This window comes from Dendropsophus ebraccatus, chromosome 13, assembly GCF_027789765.1.
Source record: "Dendropsophus ebraccatus isolate aDenEbr1 chromosome 13, aDenEbr1.pat, whole genome shotgun sequence".
NCBI classification, from domain to species: Eukaryota; Metazoa; Chordata; class Amphibia; order Anura; family Hylidae; genus Dendropsophus; species Dendropsophus ebraccatus.
The window spans coordinates 40,068,614-40,094,098 of NC_091466.1; the positions used below are offsets into that span (position 1 = coordinate 40,068,614).

The 25,485-nt window shown below is 43.6% G+C and overlaps 3 protein-coding genes across 4 annotated transcripts in view; 1 reads left to right on the forward strand and 2 right to left on the reverse strand.

Moving 5' to 3' along the window:
- The window catches only part of TDRD9 (tudor domain containing 9), a 151,009-nt gene that overhangs the window by 55,564 nt on the left and 69,960 nt on the right, over positions 1-25,485 (forward strand). For both annotated transcript variants that reach the window (XM_069950673.1, XM_069950674.1), the window contains 6 exons: positions 3,730-3,894; positions 5,794-5,897; positions 8,024-8,085; positions 23,542-23,596; positions 23,855-23,939; positions 24,594-24,651. In XM_069950673.1, coding sequence (XP_069806774.1) covers positions 3,730-3,894; positions 5,794-5,897; positions 8,024-8,085; positions 23,542-23,596; positions 23,855-23,939; positions 24,594-24,651 — 529 coding nt within the window. The remainder of the gene's footprint in view (positions 1-3,729; positions 3,895-5,793; positions 5,898-8,023; positions 8,086-23,541; positions 23,597-23,854; positions 23,940-24,593; positions 24,652-25,485) is intronic.
- On the reverse strand, positions 9,425-11,244 carry LOC138771158 (uncharacterized). Its single transcript, XM_069950676.1, has 2 exons — positions 11,098-11,244; positions 9,425-11,016 (listed from the first exon to the last, which is right to left on the reverse strand). Exon 2 carries the CDS (start codon positions 10,993-10,995, stop codon positions 9,559-9,561), a length of 1,437 nt encoding a protein of 478 aa, XP_069806777.1. The 5' UTR covers positions 10,996-11,016; positions 11,098-11,244; the 3' UTR covers positions 9,425-9,558.
- On the reverse strand, positions 11,990-14,600 carry LOC138771323 (uncharacterized). Its single transcript, XM_069950948.1, has 4 exons — positions 14,526-14,600; positions 14,015-14,443; positions 13,347-13,932; positions 11,990-12,213 (listed from the first exon to the last, which is right to left on the reverse strand). Exons 1-4 carry the CDS (start codon positions 14,598-14,600, stop codon positions 11,990-11,992), a joined length of 1,314 nt encoding a protein of 437 aa, XP_069807049.1.

Sequence of the window (25,485 nt, forward strand, 5' to 3'; positions counted from 1 at the left end):
AACGATGGGCCGTCCTGGGGGGTTTGAGAGACTTTTGTGAATTTTTGGAAGTATATACAGGACCGGAGTAACCGGATGTTCTACCTCCAAAAATTCTTTCAGGTTGTTATCAATTACATTCAATGAGAACGCTTCACATACTATACTGTCAATCCTCCTCTTGATCCTATATTTAGGATCACCAGTGAGTGGTACATATACATCACTGTCCGATAACTGTCTCAGAATTTCATCAACATAGTCAGATGTATCCATCACCACCAAGGCACCCCCCTTGTCAGCGGGCTTGATGGTGATGGAACCATCCCGCCGAAGGTCATTAAGAGCAGCTCTTTCTGTCCTAGACATGTTATTAAAACCAGAAGAAAACTCCATACATTTGAGGTTATCAATTTGTTGTTTAACATTAATTCTGAAAGTTTCAATCACAGGATTCGAGGTTGGTGGATTAAAACCACTCCTCCTACGTAATCCAACATCACCCAAGTTGAGCTCGCTGACACTCTCAGCTACAGTGCCATACTTATCAAGAAACCATAACTTAAGTTTTAGTTGACGGTACACCTCATGTAAGTCAAGTTCTAACTGGAACCAGTCTATTTTATTCTGTGGACAAAAGGTTAATCCCTTATTAAGGACATTAGATTCAATATCAGACAGAGGACGTGATGAAATATTTACCACTAAATCTGTAGATGTTAGACAGTTCATGGTTTCGGTGTAGATTGATCCCTCAGGGACTCCCTCCTCTGCGTCCTCGCTGGGGCATTCCGTTGGTTGCGTGGAAAGCCGCGGTCCCGCTTCTGTTGTCTGCCATCTCTGTCCCTTGAATCTCCTCCGGTGCTTCCTTCCGCCCCTTCTGGGGCGTCTAGTGGATCTAAAAAAACAGCGGACTCATTATCTGCATCATTCTGGGTATTAGATGTATTGGATCGTCTTTTCGACACCCTGGTTAGGGCAGATATAGGTCCCGTCACACAGTTGAGACAAAGCCACATAGGGGAACGCAAACTAGGTTGTTATCCTTGTCTTGGTTGCAACAACTGCCCCTTAATGTTGAAGGGTCCTTCGTTTACACATCCTACGACAGGCTACACATACAGAATCCGCGAACATTTGACATGCCTATCAGACTTTGTTGTCTATGTGATAGTATGCCCATGTAATATGTTATATGTGGGGGAGACCACTGTGAACTGCAGGGCTCGAATCAATAAACATCGCTCAAAAATCAGGACAGGAAGAACTGACTTACCTGTGCCACAGCACTTTCTTGAAAGATCTCATAAATTGGAAGATCTGAGGTTTGTAATTCTTGACAGAGTGTTAAGAAAGAGGCGGGGAGGTGACAGAGTGGCGGAACTCAAACGGAGAGAACTTATGTGGATTCATAGATTAGATTGTCTGGCACCACGGGGGTTAAACCTCGATTTCAGGTTGTAATGTTTGTTTGTACGGTGACTGTGGATGGGTGCGGTGACACGCAACCGCCGACATTGATTTCTGCCACATCGTCAGGTTGAAATGAGGATGCTTTAGTGTCAAATGACATATAGTTACGTTGTTAACATTCTACATATTCTGTTCCACTAGTAATCTCTTTTTCTTCGTCTATTTTTAGATGTCTGATCTTCGTCTTGGGATGAATTACTTCCAACCACAAATCTCAAGCATCTGAAGTGGCTCCCGCAAACAATTTCACGCATCACTAACATTTCTGGAGTTTCTCTTGGTCATCCTTTTTTTTGGGGGACTATGTCCTTGGGTCCAATTTATTATTTAGGCAGTTTTTTCTAATTTTTATTATCATTACTATTTATTTATTTCATTATTTTTTTGTAATTGTGGGGTGTCTGTCCTTGCGTTAGGGGACGTGGCTGCGGATCTGAGTTTGTAGGGCGTTTTTATTTATCAGCAGCGGTTATGCTTTAGCCAACTTTGGCCACACTGTGGGTTCTTTCCTGGGTGGCCGCGGGGGACCGCGTCAGCCCGGATGTTGACACTACCTAGTGTGATGTCCGGGGCTGCTGTGCTCTCTCGGGGGCGTCCTCGCATGAACATGTGGGGTGGCCCTTGAGAGGCATGAGGTTGGTCCTTGGTGTGCTAACAGGGTGGCGCAGTCCACCGAGTCCATACAGTTGTGTGCCATCATTAAAAAACATATATTTCTGTACACTACAGCAGCATACCATAGGGTGGCGCTGTCCACCGTGACCTACATGGGCTGTGGTACTCTTTCCTTAAGGTATATATACCTATAGTTGTTCTCCTTTGTAAGCTTATGAACGCTTGACATTTTTTGTCTATTACAGTGATTACGTTGATGTGATAGTGTTTGGCAATTACATTGTCACGGATCCGCAGCCATGTACCGCTTTGGTAAGGGTTAATCACCCTTCTTGGACCCGGGCAATACAGCCCTTTTCCAATATGGCCGCTTGAGTTTCAATCCTGTACTGCGCATGCGCCGACGCTAGAGACTGACGTGATCCGTCTGCTGCACTCTGACCGGACGCCATGCTGCAGCTAATCTCTATCCTACATAGCGGGACGCCATGGATGTTTGTGGATGGGGTAATCATCCTTTAATATTTTATCTATTATACATTTTTGACACATGTGACACAGTTATATTTACACTGAGGTTCTTTGTACACGATGTATATCATATTGATCGACACTATGCTGTATATGATACAGCTTCTTATGTCACTGCTGTGCACATTGTTTATACGGATGTATTTTTTTCACATTGTTTATGTATTATTTCATCATGATTCTAATTATGCACATGTGATGTGATTTCCTTGATTGCTGTGAACACTTATTTAAGCGTGAGTTTGACACTGTGTATTTCTGCTTGAGAAAGGCTAGTGTGTATAGCCGAAACGTCGCAGGGGTGTGAATAAAGCCACAAGATTTTTTCACTTTCACCTAAGTGCTGTCTCCGTTTACTACAATGACTGAGTGGTTAACTAGGCCACCAGGGACATGACTGAGGAGTTAACTAGGCTACCAGGGACATGACTGAGGAGTTAACTAGGCTACCAGGGACATGACTAGGGGGGTTAACTAGGCCACCAGGGACATGGCTGGGGGGTTAACTAGGCTACCAGGGGCATCACTAAGGATTCAAATCAGGTACAAGGGGCATCACAGAGGGTTAACTACAATAGCAGGGGCATTAGGGGAACAATACTTTGCCTTGTTCGGGTGCTGCAAACCCCCGCTACTAACTGCTGCGCACGGTATAACATTGAGTGCGGCCCTCGAATGATTTTATTAAGGCCCGACCGGCCCTCGACATGGAAAAGGTTCCCCACCCCTGGTGTAAACGCACCATTAGCTTTTCATCTGGTGCGAGTTTTAAGGCCCTATTACACCAAAAGATGTCTGACAGATTATTTTACTATTTTTTTCAGCCAAAGCCAGGAACAGATTTGAAAAGAGGAGAGATCTCAGTCTTATCTTTACGACCTGTTCTTTGTTTATAGTCTGTTCCTGACTTTGGCTGAAAAAAAATTCTGTCAGACATCTTTTGGTGTAATAGGGCCCCAATAGAGCTGATATGTGGCTAATTAAGGTAAATGCAGACAGATTTGCAGCAGATGTTAATTCTGTAAGTATCCTGTCCATTGTCCAGTAACCCTTATTGCTAAAGATTTTAGTTGTAAAGTTTCTGTTTTCAACATAAGACATTCTGTTCACAAATATATTTTTTTCATATAGGTAATTTTGATGTCTGCCACTATAAACTGCAAAGAGTTTGCTGACTATTTTGCTGTGCCAGTCCATAGTAGATTGGTCCCTGCGTGTATCTTCAGAGTCGAAGGGAAACCATTTGATGTTGAAGTGTTTTATCTGGATGACTTGAAGAATGTTCCACGTACTAAGGTGTGTAGTAAAGGGCATGAATCATCCAGATCTATTCTTTTTGCCTGAGCTCTTTTTAAATAGTAACTGCCATGATATCAAGCTGTGTGCTCTCCCCAGATCAGCTAGGAAAGACACGGCCCACTCAGGGAGGTTCTGATGGCCGAGGCTGTGCATAAGTTCCATCTTAAAGGGGTACTCCGCGCTAGCAGTACTTTTAGTCTGTGGCCGGGGAGGGGGTGGATATAGAAGGTGCCGGTCACTTACCTCCGCGGTTCCAGTGCCGGGGCCCCGCTAGGACTGCTGGATTACTAAGGTGCCTCAAGCCTCAGCTCAGACCAGGAAGCGGCCGCGGGGAGGTAAGTGACTGGTGCCTTCTATATCCACCCCCTTCCGGGCTACAGACTGAAAGTACTGCTAGCCCGGATTACCCCTTTAATGGGGCTCTTTCACGGTCTAGAATTGTTTCTTTGGAATCACAACCATAACCGTAGTGTCAACTACGACTCTCCACCAATCTGGGGATCACGCAATATGGTGTCGTGGCAGTGACTCTTTAACAGCATTTAGTTATAAACAAGCCCTCTGCAATGGCTAATTGGAATGTGGGTACACCCAAACGTGCCTGTATCCGGCTGGGGAGAACATAACAGACAGCGGCCGTTCTGTGACACAGCCGTGTCACAGAACGGCCACAGTCTTACAGCATGTGAACCTGGCCTTAAAGCTTACCTGTTACTAGAAATTATCAGACCTGGCAAAAGTTGTTGATCACAGTGTGTCTCACTGCTAAGACTCACTCTGATCAGGAGATATAGCTATTTATTGGAGAGAACACAGTAGAGTGATCCACTTCCCGGCTGACCGCGCATTCCGTAATTTTTGCAAAGTAAGTCTATGAGAAAATATTCACTAAATCAGTGGCTGGCCAGGGTCATGCTGCTGCAATCTCTCCTGATCAGAGTGGATCTCAGCAGTGAGACCTAATAATATGTCTGATGACATGTAAAAAGTTATTTGTAGTGACAGTGACATTTAAATTTCGTGATTAATACTGATCACAGCATTCAAATGCCTAACTTTGAGTGGCATACATGGGTTGTCTGTAGTTTTAATTTTTTTTCCCTTTTTAAAGAGGTACTCAGGCAAAAATCTATGTGGTTTCAGAAAGTTCTATTGATTTGTAATTAACTTCTATTTAAAAATCTCAAGTCTTCCAGTACTTCCAGCTGTTGTATGTCCTGCAGGAAGTGATGTATTCTTTCCAGTCTGAAACAGTGCTCTCTGGAAACTGGAAAGAATACACCTGCAGGACATACAGCAGCTGATAAGTATAGGAAGACTTTAGATTTTTTTTAAACAGAAGTAAATTACAAATCTTTATAATTTTCTAAAACCAGTTGATTTAAAAGAAAAAGATTTTCGCCAGCGTTACCCCTTTAATGATTTCCTAATACAGCCTACATTTTCCATGCATAAGTCTCATCACTTCACTCCCTCCTATCGAAATGCAGCAACTGCTAGATCAGTAACACATAACTCTGTAGCTGATTAGATGAAGCGATTTTTTTAAAATGATTAACGACTAACGATAAATGATCGCAAACGAGATTGTTTATCATTACCTGAAATCGTCCACCATATTACACAGAACGATAGTCATTAGTTAAGATCATAACTGCGATTAACTCCATCTTATCCCAGCAAAACAATGAACAATGTGCAATTACACTAAATGACTAGAATGTGGAATTACAGCGAACCATCAGGTAACATGGTATTGAACAGATGCCAGTGCAGGTATACTAGTGGTGAGGGTGCAGTGCATGTTGGCAAGTCACCCCCCCCCTTCCCCCCCCAAACACAACTTTTCTTTAAGGGTATATTTTTATGTTTTTTGTTTCTATTTGCTTGTTTTAGGTGGCAACTCAGTACTTTGATGAACTGACAATATGTAAAGAAATGTTTGAAGTTGCAACATGTTTGTTAAATTTATTTGATGATATGGAGAAGGAGGAGCAAAGGTAAGGGCTGTGGACAGTCAACTGGCTTGTCATTGGCTTTCCCTGCAGATCTTTGGTTACATTATCCACAGCTAATTTGGCTTTTGTGGATCCTGTCTTGTTCTAGCTCACAGACTGTTGCAGTGTTTTTTTCCTTTATTTTTAGTATTAATATCACAGATGTAGCCATTAGGCTGTGAGCAGTTGGAGGTTGCAGGTCACATAGGAGCAGCTGTATTTTATGGAGTTGCAGATAGATGGCTTCATATTAAAAGCCTGTTATTTCTAATATGAAACTGCTTGTCATACCCTTGTATTCCACAACGCATCTCTCACATTACATAACAGACACGTGTCCTCATCTGCCGGTGCACGCTGCCCCGCGTTCACTGTCCTTTTCTGAAGGATTAGCACTAACAAAATGTTTGTTCCTTTTGTAAAATGTTAGGTTGAACAGTTGTGGTTATGAGATTGTGCAGAAATGAGAACAGTAACCTGTTTAGACATTATGCTATATTTTGCAGCCCGTGATTCATCCAGTGACGACATAATATATGTTGACAGGACACATGTAGCTCAGGCTGCTCAAGAGGCATGTACTCTTACAAAGCAGATATTTTAAGGTTTATGTTATAAGGATATCTGTATGGTCCTTGGTGCAGCAAGCCAGAGGACTTACAAGTTAGTAGGCGATTAATTATATAAGCATCGTGTGTGTATATATCTTTCTATATATAGTGGTCCCTCAAGTTACAATTGTCTCCGGTTAAGATATTTTTAACACACGGTGGTCTTGCCTGGAGATCATACCCAACATACAACACTACAGACAATCTGAATCCAAGACATGTAAATGTGCTAGTTCCAACCAATTGAACTGGTCATTTCATAGGTAAAACACCTGCATTCTCTCATTTGTAGTCTAGGTGTGGCCATTCTACAGTACTGTGCGGTACTACATGTCCAGCACTGCTCTTAAAGGGGTTATCCAGTGCTACAAAAACATGGCCACTTTCCCCCTTCTGTTGTCTCCAGTTTGGGTGGGGTTTGCAATTAAAGGGGTTATCCAGTGCTACAAAAACATTGCCACTTTCCCCCTACTGTTGTCTCCAGTTTGGGTGGGGTTTTGAAACTCCGTTCCATTGAAGTAAATGGAGCTTAATTGCAAACTGCACCTGAACTGGAGACAACAGTAGGGTGAAAAGTGGCCATGTTTTTGTAGCGCTGGATAACCCCTTTAACTTGTGCAAGGGTGATCTGCTTTGGCCACCAGGTGAGGGTGGCTCCATTTTATTAGTATCATGTGTAAACTGTATAAGATCCTGAAAGGCTCCTGTCCACCACATGGGAAGTGATACACAGCTTTTATTTAGTGACTTAAAGGGAACCAATTGGCACCATTGTGCTGATATAGCTCCCAACTGCACCCTATAAGTCTATTGTGCAGCTCACCTACCATACCAGCTGTGTCAGCAGAATTATCTTTATATCTGGGGGAATTTTTTTAAAATTCCGGCCAGGAGAGGGGCGGCAACTAGTCATCTGGGCTTTTTTTTCTCAGCTATAAAAATAATGATACAGACAAGGCTAGTATGGTAGTAGAGCTGCATAGTAGATCTATAGGGTGCATCATGCTAATTGGTTCCTTTTTAAGGGGTTATCTCTGATTAGAAAAAGCACCAGCTACCTTCTTGCAAACTAGCACCACCCCCCCCCCCCCCAGGTTGTGTGTGGTTTTACAGTTCGGCTCCATTTACTTCTATGAAACTAAGCTGTAAAATTATACTCAAAGGGTGCATGCACACTACGAAATTCCGGGTGGATAACCAGCTGTCAATTCTTTGGGCTGACGGCGGAATCCACCTGTGCATAGATTGGAGTCAGTGACATGTGCGGAGATGCACGCAAGCAGCAGGATCCACAGCGTCTTATCTGTGAGCCCAGGAGAGGGGTTTTTTGTGTGTTTTTTTTAATTTTAAAACCTGAATAACCCGTTTAAGGACCTTGCTTATCTGTATTAGTTCTCTATTTTTCTTTACGCTTAATTTTTTGAATATAATAAACTTGAGGGACCACTGTATATATAAATGTATATACTCAAATATAATATCAGCTGGAATGCACCCTTTTACTTATATCTTCCTCAGGAACAACAAGTTCGGCTCCAAGACAACTACTGAGTCAAACAGTGTGCTGGTGTTTCTTCCAGGTAACTTTATAATAACACAGAAAGGGCAGTTTTTCCATGTGTGAAGTCAGGTTTTGCACAGCCACCTGTGTTAAGAGGGTTATCCCACAAATTGATTTAAATGTCACAACACACCAGGCTTTACTTTATCACTTTACATCTTATAAAGAGCTGAGATATATAGGAACTGCTAGTGTTGAGTCTCTTCACCTTCTATTTCATCCTCTGTATTGGAGGAAACACATGTGCTGTCTGTTCCCAGCTTCATTACCTCTTCCACAGTGGTATAGGGATACCTGCTGGTAAGCAGGCTATGAAAAGGTGCAGAAATATTGGCACATAAACAGTAATTGCTATCTCCTGTTTGTTATACAAGTGAACTGTGTATTGCCTTAGCTACAGCATTGGTGAGGACATAGGATTGAAAAGCTGTGGCTGTGTTGTCTGCCTCTAAGCTCTATTTGAGCCATGGTAATCATGGACTAAATAGATAGAGGAACATCCAAAGTTTCATTCAAAGACTTGTTAAATTTGGTATTTATGTGGATGTGAAACATTTCAGAATTTTTTTTTTTTACAGAAATAGATTCATGGGACCGTTCCCCCCTCCTGACCTTTTCTGATTTAGTTATCTACTATATTCCCCATTATATTTTCCCGGTGGAAAAAGTCGCAGATTTATCAAACAGTTGTAAATTGCCCACAGCAACCCATCACAGCTTAGATTACAGCTCTGGTAAAATTAAACAGCTTTACCAGAGCTGTAAGCTAAGCTGTGTTTAGTTGCTGTTGGCAGTTTACAACAGTTTTAGTTTTGCGCAATTTGAAAAATTTGGCCCATGTTTTTTTAGAGTTTTGCATTAAACCACTTCTATATTATTCCTCCTGGAAATCTGCCAATATATTGCTAACTAGGTTTCTCCAGTCCCCATGGTAGGTTGGTTACACCTAAAAAGGGGTTAGCTGACATTTCATTAAAAAGAAAAAAAAAAACAAGAATTACTAACCGGTAATGTCTTTTCTTTGAGCCCATGACGGCACCCCTGGAGAGGACCACCTCCTATTCCCATTGGACAGGAAACAGAACACTGGACCTTAAAAGAATCGCCTCCTCTCACCACACCAGTTCTTTGCAAGGATCCTAGGAGCGAATCTTTTTAACAAACACAACATAGCATACTAACTGTGTTATATAATATCTGCATATATCCATATGTATATATCTACCTCTATATACATCTTTATATATCTATATATATATATATATATATATATACTCTCTTTTTTTTTTTTTTTTTTTTTTTTTTTAAATAAAGTATATACATCTAAACATACATTAACTATGTCAAGGCATGTCATATCTCTTTCAAGGGCGGGTATTAGGCGGGGTGCCGTCATGGGCTCAAAGAAAAGACATTACCGGTTAGTAATTCTTGTTTTCTCTTCTCGCCCTATGACGGCACCCCTGGAGATTAGATTAGGAATTTCCCCCGCCTAGGGAGGGACCACTGCGTGCAGTACCCTTCTACCAAACGTCAAGTCCTCTGTTGACGATAGTTGTAATCTGTAATGTCTAAAGAAGGTGTGTGGAGTGCTCCAAGTAGCGGTCCTACAGATCTGCTCTAATGTGACTGATGCCCTCTCTGCCCAGGAAGTGGCTACTGCTCTGGTGGAGTGTGCCCCAAACCCTACGGGGATATCCTTTCCACTGGATCTATAGCATTCCCCTATGGCCTGTTTTACCCATCTAGCGATGGTTTGTGAGGTAGCTGCTTTACCCTTGTTCTTTCCCTGGAAGGATACTAAGAGATTATCAGTCTGTCTCCAATCCCTAGTGACCTCCAGATAGTGTAACAGAATACGCCTAACGTCCAATGTATGAAAGGCTGCCTCTCTATCGTTGGATGGATTAGTGCAAAATGAGGGAAGAACTACCTCCTGGGACCTGTGGAAATTGGATACCACCTTTGGGAGAAAGGCAGGGTCAGGAGATAAGATAATTCTATCATCCCTAATTGTCATGTATGGAGGGTTGATGGAGAAGGCTCTGATCTCGCTAACCCTTCGGGCTGATGTGATAGCGAGCAAGAAGGCAAGTTTCCAGGATAGCAGCCTGATAGGTAATTCTAACATTGGCTCGAATGGAGAAATGGTCAGTCCTGATAACACTATATTTAAGTCCCAAGGAGGGAGTCTTGATTTTATACTGGGAGCCAGTCTAGTTGCAGCCTTTGTGAACCTTTTTACCCATGGATGTTCAGCCAATCTGAAATCAAAAAGTGCACTAAGGGCTGAAATTTGAACTTTTATAGTGCTCGGTCTCAAGTTCTTGTTAAGACCCTCCTGCAGAAAGTCCAGAATTAGTGGAATATTAGGAGGAGCAATTACATTGATTGGCTGGTTCACGTACCTACAAAAGGCCTTCCAAGTTCTCAGGTAAATGGCTGATGTAACCCTCTTTCGGCTGGCTAAAAGTGTGGATATCACCTGAGGGGATAGTCCTCTGTCAATCAGAAGCTGCCTTTCACACGCCAGGCTGTTAAGTGAAGGCTCTGTGCTGTCGGGTGAAGTACTGGTCCCTGGTGTAGGAGATCCCGTCTCTCCGGAAGCACCCAGGGGTCTGCTATCGACAGTCTCCTCAACCAGGCGAACCACACCCTTCTGGGCCAGAAGGGAGCAACCAGAATGACGTCTGCTTTGTCCTGCCTGATCTTGCGTATCACCCGAGATAGAAGCCTGATCGGTGGGAAGGCGTAAAGGAGGCCGCTGTCCCAATTCTGTGCTAGTGCGTCTATGGCAGCGGGGTTGTCCTTCTGAGACAGGGAATAAAATTCTCTTACTTTTCTGTTCGTCCTGGTGGCGAACAGGTCTGCTTTCGGGGTCCCCCAGAGACTGCAGATTTGATGGAAAACCTCCTGGGATAGCTCCCATTCTCCTTGTTTTAGCTTGTTCCTGCTGAGGAAGTCCGCTATTGTATTGTCTGATCCTTTTAGGTGTAGTGCTGTCAGAGAAAGAAAATGAGGTTCTGCCAACCTGAAGATATGGTGTGTGATCCTCATCAGGTCGGTTGATCTGGTTCCACCTTGGTGATTTAGGTAGGCTACTGCCGCCGCGTTGTCCGACAGTACCCTTACGTTTCTCCCCTGAAGCTCTGGTAGCGCCTGTATTAAAGAGAGAAAAACTGCCTTTAAAGGGAACCAATCACCGGAAAAACGCATATAGAGCTTTTGAAATGTGCTGTTAGAGCACACAGCACACTTGCCACACGTGTTTCCATAGCCTCCGTGCCTTCCCCGTGTAAGCCGCAAAGTAACTTTATAAAACTGGCGCCCTGTATGCTAATTACCTGAGGTAGTCACCTGGGCGGTGTTCGGCTAGCAGGTAGTCACGGTCCCCTGGGCGTTCTTCCGCTGTAATCACGCCCCTCTGGGCGTGATTCAAATGGCCGAGTAGCTGTGACATTCTGATGCCGGACGCCGCCGCACATGCGCAGTGCAGCCGCTTCCATTCCGGCGGTACTGCGCCTGTGCAGAATAGCCTCGAATAGCCTGTTAGCCGGAGTTCGAGGCTATTCTGCACAGGTGCAGTGCAACCGGAATGGAAGCGGCTGCACTGCGCATGTGCGGCGGCGTTCCGGCATCAGTACGTAAGCGCGCCGACGTTGGGCACGGCGCGCTCCCGAGTGACGCCACAGCCACTCTGCCATTTGAATCACGCCCAGAGGGGCGTGATTACAGCGGAAGAACGCCCAGGGGACCGTGACTACCTGCTAGCCGAACACCGCCCAGGTGACTACCTCAGGTAATTAGCATACAGGGCGCCAGTTTTATAAAGTTACTTTGCGGCTTACACGGGGAAGGCACGGAGGCTATGGAAACACGTGTGGCAAGTGTGCTGTGTGCTCTAACAGCACATTTCAAAAGCTCTATATGCTTTTTTCCAGTGATTGGTTCCCTTTAACTCCCGTACGTTTTGGGATTCTCTGGCTTCTTCCGGGCTCCATTTCCCTTGTAGAAGAAGAGGTCCCGTATGAGCCCCCCATCCAGAAGGACTGGCGTCTGTTGTAATGGTTTTTACTTCCGTGATGTTCCATGGAAGACCCTTGTCTAGATGTTCCCGTTGCTCCCACCAGGACAGGGATCTTAAAGTCTGTGGAGATAGAGAAAAAGGGGAATCTAGGGAATCAGTTACGCCATCCCATTCAGACAGAATTTGACACTGGAGCCTTCTGGTGTGATACTGTGCCCACGGTACTGCCTGGATACAAGAAGTCAAGAGTCCTAACAATGACATGGCTGACCTCATAGTAGTAAGGGGATCAGCCGAGAGCTGCCTGATTCTTGTCTGGACCTGTAAGATCTTATTCTCTGGGAGAAAGGATCTTTGAACCCTGGAGTCTAGGTAGATCCCCAGGAATTTACACCGCTGGCTAGGCGTTTTGTTGGATTTTTCCTCATTGACCTCCCATCCCAGAGAGAAAAACACTGACTCTATGAATCTAATATCTGTCTCTAGGGCCGTCTGTGAATTGTTAATAATCAGAAAGTCATCAAGGTAGGGGACAATGATGATATTCCTTTCTCTCACATGTGCCATGACTTCTGCCATTACCTTGGTGAATGCTCTGGGAGCTTGAGAGATACCAAATGGCATGGCTGTAAACTGGAAATGAGAAAACTCTGAGCCCATGTTCACCGCCACTCTCAGAAATCTGTAATGGTCAGGGTGCATAGGAATATGATAATAAGCATCCCTGAGATCGATGGTGGCCATAAAGCAGTTTTCCGAGAGATTCAGAATAGCAGAAGATATTGACTCCATTCTGAACCTCTCGTAAGTAAGGGCCCTGTTTAGTGGCCTGAGATTAATTATTGTTCTGTATGAACCATTGGGCTTTTTCACAAGGAACAAAGTGGAGTAGAATCCCACTCCCCTCTGTTCCCCGGGAACCGGGATAAGCACTTTTTTATTTAGAAGGGAATGGATCTCAGCTAGAAGAGCCATGTGTTTGTCAGGGTCTGATGACAGGTCAGTACATACAAATCTTTCCCCTGGGGAGGACGAAAAAGAAATTTTAAGGCCAAATTTTATTGTATCCAACACAAAAGTGCTACCAGAAATTGTACACCACTGTGAAAAATAACAAGCTAAACGCCCTCCCACAGGGACCTCATGTCATTGAGGGGCCTTTTTGTCAGAAGAAGGAAAGAGAAAACCCCTATTCTTCTTCTGAGGTCGCCAATCTTTCCTACTACTGACGTTTCCCCCCCTAGGTCTCCTACCTCTTCCCCTGAATGGTCTACTGGTCTGTTGGGGTATAAGGGGGAATCCCTTCTTTCTGTCAGAGGCCTTCTCTAGGATAGACTCCAGGGCAGACCCAAATAGAAGCTTCCCTTCACATGGGACTCCACATAGCTTGGCCTTTGATGTGGTATCACCTTTCCACTCCTTTACCCATATAGATCTTCGGGCTGAGTTTGAAAGGGCCGCTGATCGGGCTGACAGCTTTAGGGCATCTGCTGATGCTTCTGAAATAAATGACACAGCATTGTCAATCGTAGTAAATGCCTGATTAAAGTCCTGATTTGGATTACTCTCCTTGACCTTATCTTTAAGTTCAGTCATCCACATTTTTAGTGACCTAGCTACTGAAGTCGTCGCAATCAAAGGCTTGAATGCGGATGTGGATGCTTCCCAAGACTTCTTTAAATATATATCGGCTCTCTTATCTAGAGGGTCTTTAAGCACTGCTGTGTCCTCGAAGGGCAGTGCATTCTTTTTTGAGATCTTCGCCACTGGATGATCTATCTTAGGGGCCCCCTCCCAGGATTCACAGTCCTCCTGACCGAAGGGATATTTCCTTTTGTACTAAAAATAGGAAAAGGTTAGAATCAATATAAGTGTCATATTACATAGTTTTTTTCAAAGATAGATGTAATACCAGACTTACAGCCCGTGGGATAAAGAATTTCCGGTCTGGATTAGCCCACTCGTGACAGATAAGAGTCTTAATACTCTGGTGTACTGGAAACACCAGTCTCTTTTTTGGGGCTAACCCCTCAAACATAATGTCCTGTACGGATCTGGGTTGAGGGGTATCGTCAATCTCCATAGTTAGTCTGACATTTTTAATGAGAGCGTCTATGGATTCAATTGGTAACAGTGACCCTGCAGAGTCCTCCCCTGAGATCTCCTCTGGATCAGAGGCTAATTCACCCTGATCGTCCACCTCTAGTGATAGATTCTGATCTTCCTCATTTATAGGAGAGGGATCCATCTGCTGACTTGGTCCCGCAATGACCAGTGGCTGAGAGTCAGGAGGTGGGTTAATGCTGACTCCAGGCGTCTCAGAGGAAGTTGGGCGAGAGGGTAGGGAGGCCTGCAGAAATACAACAATAAGTACACTCGTAGAGGGGAGCTAAAGCGAAATTTAAATGATGAAACAAAATACTTCTACCTACCCTGATTTCTTGCCTAACCATGTCTCTCATGTTTCTAATGAAGGATGGTCCTTGATCTTCTAATACTCGATTCATGCACCCCCCACACAAGGTCTTATTGTATGAACTACTAAGCCTCTTTCTGCAGACCGGACACTCCTTAATCTTAGTACGCTCCTTTTTAGAGGATCCCTCCTAAAATACAAACCATAACATCCTGATAAGATAGTGTGTTTAAAATACATATATGGGGAGAACCCCTCTTACCACACCATACCGCTGGATTATCTGTAGCAGAGGTCTGGGATTGTTCAGCGCCTTGGGACTCCATTTGACCCAGGATTGGTCTCAGGTCCCCACAGCTGGCACAGCAAAGTACAGCAAAGCACAGCACAGCACACAGTAACCGTCTTCCTAGCAGCAGGCTCTTTATGCAGGTGCAAGGCACTCTTGAGCTCTGCTGCTTTAAATATGGCGCCAATGCACCTAGGGCCGGCTGACCCCGCCCCCGCCGTGGCGCTGATGCGGCACACCCTCCCGCCGTCACCCCCGGCAAGCCGTGGCCTGGGCCTATAGAGCAAGGCCTATAGGGACATCCCCCCTCCGGAAGCCCGTCCCGCGTCATCACGGCTTCCGGGAGCGCGCCGCGACACGTGGGGACGCTGCGCCGACGTCATTACGTCATCGCGCCACTGCGTCATTGCGTTCTTGCGTCCCCCTGTTCGCGCATGCGCACCCCCCGCCGTCTTACTCACCGGGACGGACGCCAGAGGGGCCGGGAGACGCGCGGGGCCCGATCATCTGGAGGTGTTGGACGGGCCTCAGTCTTCAGGTATAAATACCTCGGGAGCCGGTACCCGTCTGCCGGTGATCCCTCAGCCCTATGAAGGTCCCTGGAGGAGACCCTCCATGTCCTGCTCCCATGGGACAGGAAACAGTAACTGGTGTGGTGAGAGGAGGCGATTCTTTTAAGGTCCAGTGTTCTGTTTCCTGTCCAATGGGAATAGGAGGTGGTCCTCTCCAGGGGTGCCGTCATAGGGCGAGAAGAGAAAAATCGTTTGCATAAGTACAGACCGATTTACTGAAGCCTTCTGCAGTCTCTGTTTCACACGGTTACGTGCTCTCCACTGCGCTCCATTTGCGATTTCTGGTCTCCAGTTTCCCACAGGGCTGTGGAGTCAGAGTCGTGGAGTTGGAGCTAATTTTGCCTGGAGTCGTAATTTACTGACTCCAACTCCACTTTTTAAAAAAAAATCTTTCAAAACTTTATAATTAAGTTTTCATAGCAACTTTATAAATGTTACCCATAAATATATTATATATTCTTTCCATCTAAGGACCTTTCTTTCATATATCATATTAAAGAAGTCCTATCTGTCCAATCTGACCCCACTAAGTCACTATGGCTGACCTCTCTATATCACAGATATTAGACATGTTAGCAGGTTTTCTTTGTGTGTGGTGAATAATTAGTTAAAAACATAGAAGATTGTCAGCAGGAAAAGACCACCTGCTCAATCTAGTTTAGTTTTGAAGAAGCTGCTAAACCAGATCCACTTTACACCACTGTGATAAATCTCCTGATGTCTGACTGGCCATATTGTAAAGGAGCTGGAGTCAGAGTCTGTCACTGTTAAAATCAGGATTCAGAGTTTCCTATCAGTCTTTACTCGTCTGCGTCACTATTTCTTATGCCCTCCTTCAGTAATCACTGCCCCTATGCCCGCCCAGCTTTCAGATAAGTCCGACCCCCTATTATCGAAGTCCACCCATCACTGTGCCCTCCCTATGTACTTCATTATTGTGACCCTCCTTCTTACACAGAACGGCAGCGTTTCATGCTGAATTCATGTCACCCTGGCTAATTACTTTAGCAAGACCACTTTAGTAAACTTAATTTACTATTGTCTGCAGTCTTGCCTGCCCAACACAGTCATAGAAGGCAGAATATCAATGTATACAGAATATCCTTTTTTTTGTAAGTGTAACTGTCGTTTACATTTTTTTTTTTTTTTTTGCGGAAATCTACAGTTTTAAGAATCTCTGTAATAGGTTTTATTAGGCATAAAAGCCTCTCTTTGTTCTCAAAAAGCAGTTTTGAAGCCTTCCCCCTCACTTATCTGTTCATTCCCATTATAACCTATGAAAGGGGAGAGCTGAAAAGCAGTTGTACAGTTTGGAGACTGTGTGGGCAGATAAAACACTGGATTCAGAGGTTAGAAAGTTCAGTGCTTATCTCGGAGCTTGGTGAGATGAGATTGCAGGATGTAGTGTTTTGCAGTGCTGCCTTTTCTCCTCTCTGTTCTCACTCATCCCCTCGACCCCTCCCCTCTCCATAAAGCAAAATGGACACAGAAATCCTGCTTCTTATAAAGTGAGGGGGAGGTAGGAAAACTGCTTTTTGAGTACTGAAGGAAACTCTTTTGCTTAATAAAACCTATTACAGAGTTTCCTAAAATTGCTTATTCTATTGTTTATTGATTTCTAAAAAAAATTACATTTAGACTTAAAGTGACACTGTCACCCCCTTTGTGCATTCTGACATCTCTACACAGGTGTAAAGGGTAAATTTAGCGTTTTTCATACCGTGGCCTAGCGACATTAGCACCACTTAGCCCAGCCCACCGTTGGCTCCGCCCCCTTGATGCACATTAGTTGAAGTGGCTCTAATGCCGCGAGGCCCCGCTCCTTTAACACAATCTGCAATAAGGTATGAAAACTAAGGTATGAAAACTGCTAAATTTACCCTTTACACCTGTGTAGAGATGTCAGAATGCAAAAAGGAGGTGACAGTGTCACTTTAAAGCTAATAACCAATGCGAACAGATGTTTACTTGAGGTTAATATAACAAAGATAAATCTCCCGTCAAGCAATGCCTCACTGAAGAAACTCAAGGTACAAGAGAGTAATACAAGCAGTATTGGGGTGACTTTGGTGCCTTTGGCTGCAACGCAAGTCATGTGTAATTGCACAGCTAATAAAACAATAGTGTCTCATAGCAACCTGCAAGTGGAAACAACCAGAAGTACATCCTGCATTTTTAGCAACTGTAGGTTTATGGTTGTGACGACATGTAGGTTGGGGTATTACTCAATTTACTTACAGTAGCACCAGTGCCGCACAATTCAGGCTGTGCAAAATGGCAATTTTATTCTCTCGCACGATCAGTGGCTGTTACTTTGTAGCTCTAACTTTTAAAGACATAACAGTATTGCATGGACCATTCACACCCTATTTACATAGAAAATGGTTGCACCTAGTTGTCTTTTTATGTATACAGACACAACCAGTGCCTACCTAGCACAGCTGTGCTGACAAAAAATATGTTAAAGCAAACCTTTCCCCCTGGTAGAGCCCAAGATATTTACCCTGTTCTGCTTTTATCATGTCCCACTTAGTGATGCACGATGCACCGAAATATCAATACTACTATCGATATTTTGAGCAGAAAAACTGGATTTCCTGGTATCGATACTTTGTTAAGTTGCATAATAGCGCAGCTTAACATGAAGTATAGTTCAGAGAACACTGCCATGTTCTCTGGGTACTGCCCTCTGCCCCCTGGTGTCCCCTCCTTCGCCCGCGCGCTCTCAGCTCCCGACGGCGCCAAATTCAAATAGCCAGCACATAGCGATCGCGGGGTCCCCCACACCCTCCAGTTCTCTACCTTCCAGGAGCTGCCGGTGCAGCCGGGGTCCCCTGCACACTCCAGGACCCACTGATACAGCGGGGTTCCCTGCACCCTCCAGCTCTCCCACCAGGACCTGCCGCTGCAGTGGGGTCCCTCCACAATCCTAACGCCGTCCCCCCAGGGCCCACCGGCACAGTAGAACAACAACTCCCAGCATATCTTTTTGTGGGGAGTTGTGCACAAGGAGGTACGCTGGGAGTTGTCAGGAGGCTGCTGCTGCACTACAACTCCCAGCAGCATACCTCGTTGTGCACTAGTACAACCCACAGCATACCTCTTTGTGCACAAGGAAGTATGCTGGGAGTTGTAGTGCACAAGGTGGTATGCTGCTGGGAGTTGTTGTGCCAGGAGGTTGCTGCTGCACAACTGAAACTCCCACCATACATCCTTGTGCACAACACCTCCCTATGCTGGGAGTTGCAGTTGTGCATTGGCAGCCTCCTTGTGCACTACAAGTTCCAGCATACCTCAGTGTCCACTACAACTCCCAGCATACCTTCTTGTGGGGAGTTGCAGTACACAAGGAGGTATGTGGGGGTTTTAGTGCATACGAAGGTATGCTGGGAGTTGTTGTGTCAGGAGGTTGCTAATGCACAACTGCAACCCCCAGCATACCTTCTTGTGGGGAGCATACCTTCTAGTGCACAAAGAGGTGTGCTGGGAGTTGCAGTTGTGCAGCAGCCTCCTGACACAACATCCCAGCATACCTCCTTGTGCACTACAACTCCCAGCATGACTCCCTATGCACTACAACACCCAGCATACCTCCTTGTGCACTACAACTCCCAGCTTTTCTTCTTATGAACTACAACTCCCAGCATACCTCCTTTTGCACGACTCCCCACAAGAAGATATGCTGAGAGTTGTAGTGCATAGAGAGGTATGCTGCGAGGTAGAGGGGAAATTAAGTGTTTAAAAAAAAAAAAAAATCATAATAAGGGTTCCAATAATCTCCCCTTTTCCCTTTTTTTTTTTTTTTTTCCAAAATAGGTAAAAAAAAAAAAAAAAAAAAAAAAGGAACATACATGTATTTGGCATCCATTGCATGCATAATTGTCAGAACTATAAAATGTATCAAAATGATCAAAAAGTCAGATAAATAAAAATGTTGTACATAGGGGCATCACATTCGCAGTCTGGGCGGGGGGAAATTATATTTGTATTTTTACGTGGTTTTTTTTTTCAAACTTTATTTAGTATCAAATTAGTATTGAAAAAAGAAAGCTGGTATCGGTATTAAACTTAAAATTCTGGTATTGTGACATCCCTAGCCCCACTCCAAAAGCCGATTCAGCCGCGGAGAAATCGCCTACTCCAGTGATTTCCTATGGATGTCGCACTCGTCTCTTGTCATTTACATATCGCACGCGGAGAACATTGGGCGGCGATTTCTCTGCGGCGGGACTTGCAGGACGAGGAAAGTATCCGGGGCTCTACTGGGGGGTCGGGCGGCCTCTGCCCTGGGTGCCAGAGTGAAAGGTTTCCTTTAACAGCGTGTTACTGTACATACTGTACAAAACAAAGTACAGTGGTACCTTGGTTTAAGAGTAACTTGGATTGAGAGCGTTTTGCAAGAAGAGCTCAGTTTTTCAAAATTGGAACTTGCTTTGGTTTAAGAGCTCCCTGTACTGGGTGGGAGGGTAAGTGGGGGAGGGGCATGGTCTGTACAGCGGGGTCTATAGCACTGTACTCTGACCCAGGAAGTCTCCCTCACCTTTCAAATCATGGCAGATCCACTTCAGGCTGGGGCTTACATCAGGGGACAGGACTGTGGAGGTAATCTCTTCATAGCTGTAACCCCTCTCTCCCCGGACAGAGAGTGCTGCATGTATGTGCCCACATCTTCCCTGCTCATTCCTTCATGCTCCCTGCAGTCTCTGTCCGCCCTTGTTTTTCCCATCCTCTCCATTACTGTACATTAACCGATAATAAGACATATTGAGCTGTTTCTAAATGTTTATTTAATTTGTTTTAAATGTTGTTCAGAATAAAAAATCATTATTTTGGTGTGTGTGTAACCAATTGTCTGTATTTCAATTATTTCTTATGGGAAAATTTGCGTGGCTTTAAGAGTGATTTTGATTACAAGCATGGTCCCGGAACGAATTATGCTCCTAATACAAGGCATTACTGTATATACCAAGTGCTACATGTCACAATAGTGGACTGATTCTCTTAAATTTGCCTGATCATTTTATATATGATTCTTTTAGAAGTAAGCCTTAAGCTTTCATTGCTCAGTCTTTTGAATTGTACAGCGAGCACTGAGCCCATGGGTAGATTATTCCTAAATAGACTTGAACAAATCCTAGGGCCATATAGTAATGGAGCCTGGAGGTGCATAGCTGATGCCTGAGTTTTGGTGTCATTTCTGTAAGTCCTCTATCACTCTATTCGCTCTGAGCTTTGTATGACAGGGTCACTTTGGTGATCCCTGGCAAACAAGCAAACTGTGTTTACTCAGTAACTATAATAACCAATACCTCTTATATACAATAAAAGGTTGTTATGGAAGAGAAACATCCCTGTAACATGTTATTTCTCCTCAGCTGCTAAAAAAAAACACTGATCTAATGGAAAGTGCTACATGTGTTTTTAGCAAGATGCAGAAATGACTAACGCCTTGTCACAGTGTAAAACTGACATTTTGCCTCTGTACTCTGCTCATCAGATGGCGATAAAGCCTGAGAGAAAGAACAAGGTTCCTGACCAGTTTTATTGGGCGTGTTTATGGGTGCATTGAGTCATACTCTAATCGGACATTATTCAGGACACTGAGCAGGCTTTTAGGTGAAGTTGTTGAGGGTAATGATTTGGCTGAAGCAAGAAGCACATAAACTACAAGGCTGTACTGCGTGTGCTGGGAGTCGTATGTGTAGCCTGCAGTGCATTGCAAAATGTCCTTCGTGTCAGTCATTGCATTTTATCTGGGCTTCTCAGCCTTAGGTTTGTACGTGTCACAATGCATTTGTGGAAAAAATGTAAATAGCATGCAATTATTCCATTTCCAGCTCTATTGTTTGCTACTGTTTCCACAAGGCTCTTCTGTTCCACATTAATTCCGACACTATCCTGCTCTCATTTGTGTGGGCTTTCCTGCAGCGGCTTACGTGTCTTTGCATCTGGCATTAACCTTTTAGCTGTAGACCTCGGTGCATGATTGTAATTGTTCAAGTGGTTAATGCTTGTATATTTTCTTGGTTCAGTTCATAAATTCCTTAATGACCCATTAAGAAAGTATATGAGGTGGTTCTGCTCCATGACATACACAGGTTTTAGGTCCACTTTCCTCCCCAAAAAATGAAGTTAAAAGCAATTTAAAAAGTGCTATGTAAACCAAAGTGGTACCAATGGAAGTGTTGCATCCTGAAAAAAAATATATATTTTTTTTCTTAGCACTCTCCTTAAAACCTTAAAGGGGTAGTGCGGCGCTAAGCAATTATTCACAAAATAACACACATTACAAAGTTTATACAACTTTGTAATGTATGTTATGTATTTGAATAGACCCTTCCCCATGCGACCCCCACCCCCACCCCACGCTAAACCCGAAAGTGTGGTGCATTATACTCACCTGATTCGTGTCGACCCCTGGCCGCCATCTTGTTACAATGATGTAATCTTCGGAAGGTCGACCGAACCGCTGCAGCCGTCCTTCATACCGGCCCCCCTCTGCCGCGTCATCAGCTGCTCAGCTGCGATTGGCTGAGCATAACTAAACTCAGCCAATCGCGACTGAGCAGCTGATGACGCGGCAGAGGGGGGCTGGAATGAGGGACGCTTCATCTGCTGCTCAGCCGCGATTGGCTGAGCTTAGTTATGCTCAGCCAATCGCGGCTGAGCCGCTGATGACGCGGCAGAGGGGGGCCGGCATGAAGGAGGGCTGGTGAGGTCTGGGCGGCCTCCCAAAGACTATGTCATTGTCCCCACGATGGCGGCCGGGGTCGACACGAATCAGGTATGTATAGTGCACTACACATCTGGGAGTGGGAGGGACACGGGAAAGGAGGCCATTCACTAACATAACATACATTACAAAGTTGTATAACTTTGTAATGTGTGTTATTTAGTGAATAATTTTCTAACGCCACACTAGCCCTTTTAAAAAGCAGTTTTGCAATATACTCGCTTCATTTTTGTATGTTATACATATGACCACTAGATGTCTCCCTTCACTGCGCATGTGTACAGCTGTTGTGTGTCCACATTCAGTAGCGGAAAATCCTGAGGGTGCTTGCATTGTATGGTTAGCTCTCCTTTCATACAGCACCAAAACCTCTATAACCACACAGTGACATTATACTGACTGAATTGTTGCATAACAAAGAGCGTTGTCACCTGGTAAACATGCATAGGTATATAGATAATATAATTAGCAAGATTATATACAGCCTACATGATGAATAAGTACTCTTTAAGCGGTAAAACACAAATTATATAATACTTTCTCTCCCTATTTGCATGTATACAAAGATCTGTCAGTCAGGGCTGATCTCTCACTATTTGTGTATAGAGTTTTCATTTTAGCCTACATCTAGGATTGCAAAACCATTCAGAATCCCTCATAAATAGATTTGGTATGGACATTATGAAACTAGTGAAAGGTTCCCCTAAAATTAATGATATAGTGTTGTTGAAGCATACAATTTTGTGTACAAAAAGAATCTTGTTTCTTTGTTTGCATGGGAACACAGCCTTATTTGAATAGGATTGGTGGGTTATTGCTTCAGAGATTATTCAGACAAAGTTCTAACAATTGACTTGATGTTACAAGTCTGTTTATATCAGGAAAACGCAATTTTTAACTGCAATGAAGCAAACCTATTTATGCCACCCTGTGACATATAGTATGGCCTAATAGTTATTAAATAGGAAATAACTAAAACATTGGAGAATTACAAATCCTCATATATCACTGGAGTCTTCAGTTGTAATGTAGTTGTATTGGTTCATGTAAGAATTCAGAACAAAGGCAGCAACATTCTAGTTATTTTAGTGGTAGGAAAGCTGTGTCTGATTTATTGTCACACTTAATACCTATGATATAATATGGTTTGGGCAAAGCTTACAGATACAGTGAGAGTTATTCTGATACAATACACATTCCCTGCTTTTAGAAGCTAACAATTAGTGTCTTATGTCTTCTCCGAGAGCTCTGGGTGATACGATAATTAATGGTTCTTGTTCTTTTTTTTCCGCCTGAATTGAAATGTCCTTTGTGGTTACTAAATATCCTGCAGCTGAGTCGCTCTTTTGGGGTCAAAGTAAACTTGAGCTTCTAATCGATCTGTATTACATAATATAAAAATAATAAATCACTGACTGCCAATCTGCACTTGTTACAGGCTTGTTTGAGATCAACTATATGCATGAGCTGTTCACAAGCATGGTTCATAAAAGGTAAATGTCTACTATGTCTGTGTTCTCTGCCCTTGTCAAGAGCTTCTCTTCTCTTTTGCCATCATAGCACTTCTTGCATAAGTTATATTTGTGGTGACCATTTTTTTTCATTTCAGCCTCATAATGTATGTACATATGTAAACTAAACAAATTCTGTGCATTTATAAATGGCAATGAATGTAATGGACTGATGAATGTGGCCTAAAGCCCAGAGTATTCTGACCTCACCAATACATATGTTGCATTTCTTTTAAATAGGCTGCACGTATACCCATTACATTCTAGCATCACTCTTGATGAACAGAATATGGTCTTCATGACGCCAGTGTTGGGTTACAGAAAGGTATTTACTTTTTATTTAGCTGAAGATAATTCTCCATATGCATGTGTGCAGTGTACACCATTCATGGTTATGACCCTGTTGTGCTCCCGGATTTACTTTGGACTGCAAGAAAGCTACAAATGTATTGTTTTAACAGATACACATTTATAAGCTATGGAGCGTATCTTCTGTTTATTTAGTGTTGCTTTCTTTCTTTGCATTGAAAGACAAAATCAGAAGTGGTGACTCCCCTCTTTTTCTTAAGCCGGCCATACACAAGACCTTAGATTTAAAATAGCTATCCTTGGCCAATAACTGTCTCTTGATCCGTACATGCAAGAGTGTGCATTTATTCCGAATAGACTAGGACAAAGTGATGAGACATGTTAAAATCTGACATGGTAGACCCTTCTCTCCTCTGACAGGAGGAGAGATGGGAAGAGTCAGAAGCTATCGCCCCATAACCTGAACAATAAAGGACTCCCCAAGGATATAGAAACAGTGTATGTACTTTATTGAAAATCAACTAAAAATGTTCAACAAATAGCAGTAATATATATTGTATGTACAACAAGTGGAGCCTGTAAAACATTAGTATGATCTTTTTTTTAACTGATGACAGATTCAGTATAATCGCTTTAACTGTGTGGCCTATTTGTGTCTGATGTTTTACAGATAATTTTATCCACAAACATTGCCGAGAGTTCTATTACTGTACCAGATGTTAAGTACGGTATGTAGTGGTTAGTTTTTGGCCTCACTCTTTTGACAAGATGTCGTCTAAGCACAGATTGTTCTTGTTCTTTTCTTCAAGCACCCCAAACTGTCTGTCTGCATTAACACAGATGAGAACACAGGATACTAGGTTACATTGTATGGACATTTGACTGGTGTACATACAATTAAAGGGGTTCTTTGCAGAAGCGTAACTAATATACTGAGGGCCCTATAGCAGAGATCGTTCCCCATGTACCGCCCTAATTGATAGTAAATAGAGGTGACAGTAGAGTAGCTATTTTTACTTGTGCATTAATCAAGGCATGGATATTAGTGTTGTGGGTCAGTTCTTCTTTACAATAGGGAACCCATGTAATAAAGCCAGAAATACATAGGGACACATTTATCAAAGTCTATCGCAAGCTTGAAAAAAAAAAAAAAAAATAATAATCTTACCTGCTTATAGTTTCCCTTGAATACACATTTTTGTTTCTTAATTCTATAGTTACCATATAGTTATTTGAAGGCTTAAGGGATTTTCACCCTGAGATCACACTTAGAAATATGTTAGTACATTAGTCCACCTTGAGGAATTTATCACCAACATTTTCACCACTGAGACCCCTACCGATCAAAACTTTTGTGACCTATCAGAAGTTGGAAAACTTAGTTGGGATTTCCTGTTCTGTACAGATCATTTTCCAGCAGTGCCCTCCTTAACGGCACAGGAGTACAGTGACAGGTGACCCACAAAATAGATCAGAGGTCCCCACAATAGCCCATAACTTCCTGTAGTGTATAGTGTACCCCTACCTGGAGAATGACCTCTGTAAAGGTCACTGAGCATGCT

What these genes read in the sequence shown, in the direction of transcription:
- LOC138771323 (XM_069950948.1), bottom strand. Translation starts at nt 14,600, where the DNA reads ATGAATCGAGTATTAGAAGATCAAGGACCATCCTTCATTAGAAACATG. An exon ending in TGGTTAGGCAAGAAATCAGG is followed by an intron (nt 14,444 to 14,525) that starts GTAGGTAGAAGT and finishes GTATTTCTGCAG; the next exon opens with GCCTCCCTACCCTCTCGCCC. An exon ending in TAGACCATTCAGGGGAAGAG is followed by an intron (nt 12,214 to 13,346) that starts GTAGGAGACCTA and finishes CTATCTCCACAG; the next exon opens with ACTTTAAGATCCCTGTCCTG.
- LOC138771158 (XM_069950676.1), bottom strand. Translation starts at nt 10,995, where the DNA reads ATGGGAGCTATCCCAGGAGGTTTTCCATCAAATCTGCAGTCTCTGGGG.